A 10,569-nucleotide genomic window follows, 5' to 3' on the forward strand; every position below is an offset into this window, starting at 1 on the left:
AAAACTTCGCGAAGGCAAACGCTCACAAAATGGCGGCGGCAGGGGAAACGGTCGGCAGGCGTCGCGTGAAAGGGCCTCTCGCGAGCGGCCCAAGCCCCGCTCCGTTTGGACGGCGCGCCTGCCAATCTCCCGCCTCCCCCAATCGGCTCCGTGCCCCGCCTCCTCTCCGCCCCGTGCCACTTCCGGGGAAGTTGGCGATTGCAGTGGGCGGGAGTTACCGTTGCCGCCGGCTGGATGGCGGCGGGGCCCGCGGAGCGGAGCTGCGGGCAGCGGGGAGAGCCGGGATCAGCGGAGATGGAGCCGCGGCCCCGGTCGCTCTTCTGCTCGTCGCAGATGGAGGCCAGTCTGACGTGTGCCGTGTGCCTGTCCCTTTTCGAGGAGCCGGTGACGCTGCCGCTCTGCTCGCACAACTTCTGCCGGGGCTGCGTGTTAGAGTGTCTGGCCTCGGCGGAGGCCGCCCGGCTGCAGCAGCGGGGCCACGGGCAGGTCCGCGGGGCGCGGGGGGGACAGGGACAAGGAGCGGACGGCGACGACGCGGCGGGGGCCCGAGTGTCGTGCCCGCTGTGCAGGAAGCTCTGCCCGCTGCCTCGCGGCGGCGCGGCCGCTCTGCCCGTTAACACCACGCTGGCCGAGGTGGTCAGGCTGTACCGCTCGAACGCGGCCAGGGCCGGGGGAAGCTGTCAGAAACACCCGGGCCGGCTGCTGCAGCTGTACTGCCGGATGTGCCGCCAGGCGGGGTGCGGGCAGTGCGTGTCTGAGGAGCACCAGGGCGTCTTTCACTCCATCAACCTGATCGACACAGTGTACCAGGAGGAGCAGGTGAGCCTGAAAACGCTACTTGAACGTAACAAAAGCACCGGGAAAGCAGTAAACGTTACTAAAAAGCAGTAAATGTTGTCAGTGAGTCACCGCTTTTGTTTATATGCTGTAGCCCGTGATGTGGTTCTAGACAGCTTCTTAACGTGTTTATTTTATGGGGTTGTTGAAGTCATACTAAGTGTTGCTGTTGCCTTCCAGTTGAACTTCTTCAGCAGTCTAAAAGAAATGAGAATAATAAATGAGAAGCTGACGAATGAGATCTCCAGTCCTGCAGATGATACTGATGTGAGTTACGTGTGCTGGTTTTCTAAGTTGATGGTTTCATGTAATAGCTGGACAACAACACTGGTTTTTGTGATAGGATAAGCACAACACAGCGTGCTGGTACTTTATGTGGCACAGATGCATCCTGAACTTAAAGACATTGGTCTGTGTAGTTGTTGCTGTTGCATCGTCATCTGTTATGTTTTCATGCTTCTAGACGGTGCTGAACAATGAAGCAGAGATCATTGCGCTGGCATTTGGAGAAATTTCCAAAACTCTGGAAATGAAGAAACAGCAGTTGACAGAAGATCTTGAAAATCAAAGGCGTAAAAAGGAGAAAGAGTTTCAGATTTGGAAGAAAATGAAAGAAACTCACAAGAAAACCATTGAGAATCTTTTGAACGACTGTGAGAAGCTAGTTCATGAATGTGATCCTCAGCAATTCCTGGAGGTGATGATCTTTTTCTTTCTTTTTTTCTTCTCACTTGATATCAGTGGTATAGCTGGGTTCAAATCCTGTGTAGCGCTTGATACGTTACGTAGTGGGATAAAGATTGGATCAGGAAAAGCAAATTTAGCCAATGACAAAAATTACTTGACACTCCGCTTCTTTATAAGGGTACTTTTCATTTTGGAAACACTTGACAAGCTTTCTTTAAAGATTATCGGTGACACGTAGTGAATTCAGTAGGTGCTGTTTTCTTTACATTTAGAAGTGATTAAACTAATACTGACTATACAGCTTTTGATTTAACCCTTGCATATTATGCTGACAGCTATGAAAGTCAACCTCCTTCGTGCCAGAGGGAGTTATTTTGATAGTTCTCCTGTCAGATGTGCAAAACAGTTTGACTGCTAAAAAATCAAAATACAGAGTATTTAAATCTTACTGTAATAGTATCCTAAGAGGTTTCTCTCACCAAAAACTACAAAACAGTCTTGCATTAGAATATTTACAAGGGTCTGAAATGATTACAGAACTGTCATTCTTTAATCAGTAATATTTTTTTTTTACTTCAATGCTTTCATTTTTTTTTTTTTTTCCTTAATATAATATTAAAGGATAAGCCATAGTCCAAGAAATATCTTTTTTGTATGTTTGGCTGCTCTTTTACTTACTTATTTCACGTTAATAATAATGTCAGCAGCTTTATTTCCTACGGTCTTGTGAAATGAAGGCAGGAAGTTTAATCTTTGAGCTATTTTGAAAGCGCAGTAATCTTCTTTTGTGAATTGGAGGAAAATTCTCCAAATACATCTGTGTCTTATGAATTTTTGTTTTATTTATAGGTGGCCTGTGGCTTGAACACAAGGTATATGAATTTCTTTTCATGCTTTGTTAGTTCTGCTCTAACTTGAAGATTGAAACGTAAGCAGGCAGTTACTTTGCATACGGTCAGATACGTCATTGCACAGTGAGGAAGATGTTTATTAAATAAGACATTAATGCTTTTTAGACTTCTGGGTGCTCAGTGTTCAGAATTCTAGGAAATCTGTCAAGTTCAGTGAAGAATTGTTTGTGATCACAGAGAATTGGCTCTCTGACCAAAATGAAGTGTAGGAATTTGTCAGTGTCACCCTATTTTTCTGTGTTGAGAACACTGAAGTGTCTCTGGAGTTCTTAGATACCCTGCATAGCTCTTAAAGAATATGTCTGGAGATTCCACAGTGGCTTCATTCTCTGTTTGCTTTGCACATACCTGGAAAATTTCTTTCTAAAGCTTTTTAATTACATCTGCTGCTTATGCGATGGCTTTCTAATCAGAGTTTAAACAGGAGCATTACAAGTGGAGTTGTCTACAATGTCTTGTAGCACGTGCTAGCAGTACTCTCTGAAGAATAAGTACAAGTTAGATTCAGGCTATAATAGATAATGCTTTAATAGTAGTTTCCAATCTTTTGGCTGAACCAGAGGTCCAGCTTCTTGCAGTTTGCATTGTGCATTAAACATATTTCAAATGATTTGTCAAGTAGTAAGTTTTAAGTTTAAAAAAATGTGGGAAACTACATTTTACTGAAGATTTAACACTTTCTGATTTCTTTTTACTGATTTAATTACTTCTTCATTTTTATTAAGCAGCTGTAATCTTCTTGTTGGCATATAAGCCGTGAGAAACAGGTGTGTGTTGGTTATTTACTTTTCCAGAATGAAAACTCAGCTTGACCTGATGAATATAGCATCCAGCTATAAAAAGCCGCCAGAGAACGCTCAGAAGAAAATGGATATCAAACCTGTGGTTAATGAAATCTTGGCTTTGAAGTTAGTGCCACTTAATGTGGACACAACTAAAGGTAGGATAGAGGGACTTCTTAAAAGAACGAGATTCAGAACTTCCCTCTCGTAATCCAGAACTTGTTGAATTGTTTGTTCAAAAAGAATTGGTGTGGCTGGAGCATGCAAGAGTTAAGAAAGCATATGAGCAAATTAATGAAAGATAAATTCATCAAGGACTTGCTTCTAAATACACTTTGCAGATGGGCTTTCTCTAAAAAGTCCCTAATGTGTATTTCTGGAAGCTGGAGGAATAATTACTGTAATTTACCCGTGCAGCCATTGCTGCTGACTTAGAAGTTGCTTAAGTGCTCTTACCCTATCAGGACAGGTGTCTGCAGGCATTGAGAGATACTTGTCAGCGGGCCTCTGTATATCACAGAAGTTTAGCCAGGTGCTAGGATTCTGATTATGTCAGTATAATGTTGTTCTTACTTTGCATCTGTTTAGATAGAAAGGAACCCTTCAGTATACAAAAATAGGAATCAAATATTTATTTAGGTTCGACTCTTAACCATTGCAGCATAGGTTTCTTGAACTGCTGTTTTTTTGTTTGCCTGTGTCCTTTTTAATGCAGTTCCAGTATTAAGTGCCAGTGCCTTTCAGATGTTACCTGTAGCCGATATTTCACTGTCTGTTACCTTTTCTATTTAAGTATCTACTGATTTATTTTAAAGGTATAAACTTATATTAAGCCAGTATTCTCGCTGCTTTATAAAAATAGTTTTCAGTTGCAACTGTTTTTTTTTCTCCTGAAAATGATAGCATTATTTCCCATACTCTGCATGCAGACCATCTCTTTTTTGTTTGTTTCTGATAGACCTGCCTGCTGGAGGAAATGAGAACTCAACAGAAAATATCATAAACCAGTGGCAGGACCAGAAGAATACACCCAACTTATTTCTTGTAAGTTGTTGACTATGAGGCAGCAGCTCTGTATTTTGCTTTTTCTTATCAGAAAAGACATACAATGTCTGCTGCAAAATGTTTTTCAGCCAGTAGCAGGACACGAGGAAGCACTGACAGACAGCGGTAGGATCTGTACTCGCCTCATGTCAATATCAGAAATGCCAGTGTTTCAAAACTTGAGTCACGAGGTACGATTGAGCATCTGTTGTAAGTATGGATAAGTTACTGTTTGTTGTGACACAACTTTCTTCCTGTACTTGTATACTATCTGTCTTAAGTGTGTTGCCTTTGATTGTTGTTTTTAATTTACATCTGTGCATTTTTTATCTAACTCTTTTCATGTCCACCTTTGTCTTTCTGATACAAATCATCTTTTCTGTTCCTTGTTTGAAGACGAAATAATTTGCATGTGCTCTGTTTCCTGAAGATAGTAGAAATTCCTTACATTTGGACACCAAACTGAGTCCAGTCGCTCTTTAGCATGATTTCCAATGATCTAGTTATACAGAGAGATTTTTATTTCTTCCCACTTAATAGGAGTTACACGTGGGTGGCTCAGTTTCTAGTGTTCTGTACAGGAAGAAACTCGTTACAGTGAATGAAGTGTTGCTGGTAGTGATGTTCTGAGAACAGTAATAATGGCAAATGAATTTTTTTCTTTTGTTTTATTAATTTGGAGAGCATCTACTTTCAATCCCATTGCAGACATGATTTAGCATAGTTAATTATATCCAGTAAAATACTAAATTGGTTGTCGAAGGTTGTTTTTCATGAGTTCTTAAGTAATTGCCAACATCTAAGCTAGTGAATTTAGCTATTTCTGGGTTTGGCAGTCACCTGAAATAACTTTTCCCATAGTTTTTTATCTTAATGCTTACTTTGTCATCGTGGTTTCGTGCGTATCTTGTTCAATTTTTTTTAAGGATTTCTTTTTCCATAAAAAACTTGTTCAATTAGCAGCAATGGAAAAATAAATCATAAATACTTCAGAATATATTTTAAAAACCCTCTGGATCAAGCGAGTTTTATAACCTCTGCACTCACAGGTACCTGCTTTGCTTATTAACAGGATATTTTTCTGTACTTGCAGGAGCTGCGTTACAAATACTACATGGAACATCAGAATCTTAATAAGCTCAAGATACAAACTTTACCTGCAAGCAAAAAGTATGAGTTTGTGGCTGCTGAGGCTTTGAAGAGTAAGTCCTCAGGAATTCCTGTTGTATCTTCAACTACCAAAGCAAATAACATGGATAGAGTAAAAGTGGAAATCCTGTCAAGAGAAGGTGGTATTGATAAGACAAGCTTTCCTGGAAGTAGTAATCGTTGCATCCCATCCACCAGTACTAGATTGTCTGAAACAGATGGTGACTTAAGCTTAGCTCATGAGAGAAGTTCAGAGGAAGCAGCCACTCCAGCCTTACCAGAAAACTCTAAAGACCAAGAAATTCAGGAAAATTTGCCAATGCAATCATCAGCAGTTTCAATATCCAACGAAATGGACACAAATTCTAGTGCTTCATTGGGCTTAAAGCCAGCAGCATCAGTAGCTGTTACTGTTTCAAATTCAAATATAGATTTTTCTGCTTGTGGTGCATGTAGCAACTCATTACCTAGACTTAACAAAGATGCAGCTACATGTTCCTTGAAAGGCAGTAAATACGCTTTCCCTAAATTTTATCTAGGAAAATGTGATCGTGAAGATAAAGCAGGTAACCAGTGCGAAAGCCCGTTTAGAAAATGCAGCTCTGTAGCCAAAACCAGAGCTTCTGATGCTTCAACCGCTTGTCATTTAGAATCAGCAGGAAGTCAGAAAGCAGTTTATTCTTTTTCCAATGGCAGTTCAGAAAGACAATGTTTAGCAGCATTGGAAGTCAGTGATTCATTTAAGACTTTGTCATTACGTTCACTTTTTAACCAGTCTGAGAAGACATCTGACCTAAATGTGTTATCTCACATGGGAAAAATCACATCTCTAAAGAAAACTGCAGATGGTACGCTGAAACCATCTGTCTCATGGGAACAAAACACTAAAGCCTCAGAGTCCATCACAACTGTACCTTGTGGTACTTCAGAAACCACCACTGCAGCTGGAGTGAATGTTATCTCTGAGTCCTCCCTTCTCCCCAGCAGTTGTGTATTTTCCTTCAAAAATAGCACTTTTCAGTTACTTCCAAATGAAATTGCTGGTGAAGATATTGTCAAAAATACCTCTGATTCCCTGACTTCCTCCTCTGTGCTTTTGTCTAGAAATGGTACTGACAAAACCAAGAAAGAAAAAATGAAGTCTCTTGGCAAAACACCTCTAAATCTAGGAAATTCTGCGTATCCAGCGTGTGCAGAGCCTGCTTCTAGACTCAGTCATCAAAAATGTGAAGGCTCTTCTTTTTGTATGAACTCACCTAAGAACATGGGAAGTACAGACATACTTGCTAATATTAATTCTTCCTTTACTCAGCCTCTATGTTCAGCAGTCCTTCCTGGTAACAGTGGGAATGCATCTGCCACTCTGCTTACTGTTACTTCAACAAAACAAGACATAAAGGTAAAACATCAAGAAAACAAAATTACTGCTGAAAGCAACAATTCCTGTCCCAAGAGGGAAGAAGAATTTGGGTCTGTGCCATTTCAGAACACAGCTTGTTCTGCTCCTGAAGCATGCAATGATTTGCCTTCAGTAGGTTCTGCGCTTGCAGTAAGCGAGGCCAGAGAAATGTCAAGTGACAGCGATTCTGACACTGAAAAGCTCAGTCAGACATCAGTGTCCAGTGATACCAGCAGTGCATCAGAATATTTGTCTGTTACGGAAGATGAAGTGTCTGCTAGAAGAAAATCGGAGACGTGAAGAGGGTGAAATGGAACACAGCTACACTTAAAATAGAATAAAATAAACGCCACATTACATATTAAACAGTGGGAATACCTGTCTTTTTTTAGCTGTTCCTTATGATAGTCTTACCTGTTAAGGTTTGTGGTAGAAACATAGCTGCTTATCAGCAAGTACCATATGCTGAAGTAATTTTTTTCTAAAAATCCAAGCTGAAAAACAATGAAAAATGTCATGTCTTCCTAAAGACTGAAGAATTGACCGCGTGTGCTGGATCTTTCACAAGCAGAATTTCCAGGAAGCGCTATGTGGGTTTTATGAGTAGTAGGGAAACTCAGATGTCTCCAAGAGCAGGCTCAGTGTAGACTCAGTAGCAGGACAAAATATATTGCTCTTTCAGTACAGTAGCACTTGCACTAGGGTTATGGGATAGGAGGGCACCCACACTATCATTCTGTTGAGTGTGGAAGAGCCATGGGGAAATAAAGGTTGTAGAAGACATGACTAAAAATCGTCTTTGATCTCCCTTTGACTGTATTCTTTTTCTGTGCTGTGTTTAATGGATAAGGAAGGTACAGCTCCTAGTTTACTTTCAATAATTTGATCCATTTGAAATTGGAATACTACCACATTTTTCTCGGTGGTCATGGAAGTATAACAGCTACACTTCTGCAGTGCTACATTTACGAAAAGTGATGTAATTTTCAGTTCCCTTTGCCAGCAATTTGGAAACTAGTAGATAAGTTCTAACTTGTTGTTTTGATGAGATTATTCAGAGGATATAGCTTTTAAAACAAAATCTCCTTCAATCTTCGTGTATCATCAGGGAAAAAGGAAATTGCACTTCTAACTGTAAGTATTAATTACCCAAAACTCATTGATTTTATTTTATTTTTTTTTTTTATTTTGTGAAACATGGCACAGAGTAAAAATTGGGTCATTTCTAATTTATTCACCATTCTGTTCTGATTTATTCACCTGTTCGCTAAGAGATGTGTGTGCTTTAGCTATTAGGAGATGTATTTGGTAGTGCAGTGCTAAGTTAAAGGTCCTTCCTTTAGTGTTTGCTTTCCAGCAAGAACTGCTGCCAGATCTTACATAAATCCCCCATTATGTGGATATGTCAGCTGGCACGTTTTAGATCATAAATTCTGAAGCAAAACATTTAGTATCCCTTTGAAATTTTTCAGTGGCATCTCAGTTGTTCTGTTGGGTTTTTTGTTTGTTTTTTTCCAAAGATTTCCAAGTTCACGGTTTAACTGCACTTACATTTAAATCTGTGAGGCTTATCCATTTACTTACTATGACAGAAACTTGGAAATACTTAAATTAATGTTTTCTAAACCAATTTTGTTGTTTTCTAAATTTTTGGCAAGAATTCACTAGCACTAGCACTGTCTTGGTGCTACTGCATTCCTCCATTGAATGGGCTGAAAAACAGTTTCTAGAACTTCCTTATCTTCTCGTGGTGCCTGTGTTGTAGTAAGGAAGATGGCAAAAATTCTGTATTGTTAGTGTTATCATTCTTTATGTTCGTCCCTTAAGTGTTATTTCTGTTTTTTCCTGAGAATTGGTCTACTTTTATCTCAAAACATCTGTATGTTTTTTTCAGAATGCACAGGAGAGAAGTGTTTAAAAAGGTATTAAGTTAAATTCTTGGAAAGCCGTTATATGCTGACAGTGGCAGTCCTCGTGGATCTCTCTATAATGAAAACAGGAGCAGTGGAGATATACAGTCCCTTAGAAGACTTGTTGCTAGAACATTATGTTTCTGAAAACGTGGGGTTGCTTATTTTTTTTACATAAAAAAAAAACCTCTATGACAGGAGTATTCAGAAACCCTGCTGAGTGTCTTTAAATTACGTACTTTTGTTGTATCTTCTGTTAATTTCCAGAATTTGCAATGTTTCGTGAGTTTGATTAAAATTAAATTAGAAACTTTCCCTTTTCGTGGAAGGACATAATTGTAAAATGGCCAAGTGCATAAGCAGACTGTGATGCAGTTTTCAACCAGAGAAATTGTTGGTGCACAGTTTCAGTACAGTCCTGAAGCTGACTTTTCAGGCATGGCAAATAGAGGTCGGAGGGGGTGAGTGACAGTTTGCAGGCCAGCATTTTTCAGGTGAAACAGGGCAGTACTTTTGTATTGACCTTCTGCTATAGGTCATGGTAACACTACAGCCCAGATAGGCATTAGATTAATAGACAACACGTTTTTAATCTTTTCAAAAGTTGATTCCTTAGTTACTTCATCACTTTTAATCACTTAATCACTTTTAGACTTAGTTCTCTTCTGCTATTGTACAAAGTCTTGTCTTTGTGATAGTCATCAAAGAAGTGAGGTGTTTCTGATGTGTTACTGAAAGTAAAAAATAGACTGCTGTGCCTAAGGCTTTATGAGACAGTAGTCTTCAACATAAAATTAGTGTTCTCTGATACACATAACTCTGTTTTTTTGTCCATAATTCACGCTACCTTCTCCAATATGGTTTATTCTGACTTTATTATTTGGTAACTGAATTAATTGTATGCTAGCTATAAAGGTTACTCCATCAGGAAACATGTACATGGCAATATATAAATAAGGGCAGTTTTACTCTGGCTGTGCAGGACTTGCCTGTGTGGAGCACAACTTGTCTGATGGTAAAGAGTAAGTTTTATTAAGTGGGTTTTTTTCCACATAGAATTGAAGAGGTATGTGCCACTATGTTCTGTTCTACTCCTAATTTTTATTTCATAGGTTTAAACAAACGCAGGAAAACTTCAGTCAGTTAATAGTAGCAAACAGCACGGCCTGTCTACGTAGTTTCTTCCTCAATATCCCCTACACAACACATTGTACTTGAGAATTTTATGTTGCTTAGAGAGATTTCAAGTCAAAAACTTCATCAGTGCTAAGCTTACGAGTACCAGAACTAGTTAATTCAAAAAAGGATTCTGCATTGTTCTTAGTATATACGTTTTACTTATTCTCTCTCAGTAATAACTTCGTTCAGTTTGTTGGCATTGAAGAGGTTTTAGATGCCCCCACCCTGGAGACATTCAAGGCCAGACTGGATGGGGCTGTGACCAACCTGATCTAGAGGGAGGTGTCCCTGCCTAGAGCAGGGGGTTGGGCCTAGGTGATCTTCAAGGACCCTTCTAACCCCAACCATTCTTCATTCAGTGGCTATGAGGGATGCTTTCAAAGCTTTATTATCCCTCTAACCTGTGAGTGGATGTTGTAGCTGTAGTATGGTGTATGCACAGCTTATATATTTAGACTACAAGCAGACAAAAATCTGGTTAAACTGAAGAACTATTAACACATGAAAAAGTTTGGTTTTTTCCCCCCCTGTAAAAACAACCACAGAGCATAGAAATAGAAAACACTTCAGTCAACTTTTGTTAGAGAACTTTGTCAAGTGCTACGTTAATGGTGCCTTTGATCTTTCTTACTCTTAAGGGTGCAACAGGTGAAAAATGAGGCAACTTAATG

General features: G+C 39.8%; 1 protein-coding gene across 1 annotated transcript; it reads left to right on the forward strand.

Moving 5' to 3' along the window:
* Positions 1 to 554: 554 nt before the first annotated feature.
* LOC122179916 lies at positions 555 to 6,639 on the forward strand. Its single transcript, XM_042871165.1, has 9 exons — positions 555 to 819; positions 1,018 to 1,104; positions 1,301 to 1,534; positions 2,374 to 2,396; positions 3,230 to 3,375; positions 4,176 to 4,261; positions 4,351 to 4,452; positions 5,355 to 5,463; positions 6,515 to 6,639. The coding sequence occupies exons 1-9, from the start codon at positions 721 to 723 to the stop codon at positions 6,547 to 6,549; spliced, it is 921 nt and encodes a 306-aa protein (XP_042727099.1). The 5' UTR covers positions 555 to 720; the 3' UTR covers positions 6,550 to 6,639.
* The last annotated feature ends 3,930 nt before the right edge of the window (positions 6,640 to 10,569 follow it).

The sequence above is a fragment of the Lagopus leucura genome, unplaced genomic scaffold, assembly GCF_019238085.1.
Source record: "Lagopus leucura isolate 7727_CA_CO unplaced genomic scaffold, USGS_WTPT01 Super-Scaffold_100004, whole genome shotgun sequence".
In the NCBI taxonomy this organism is placed as follows: Eukaryota; Metazoa; Chordata; class Aves; order Galliformes; family Phasianidae; genus Lagopus; species Lagopus leucura.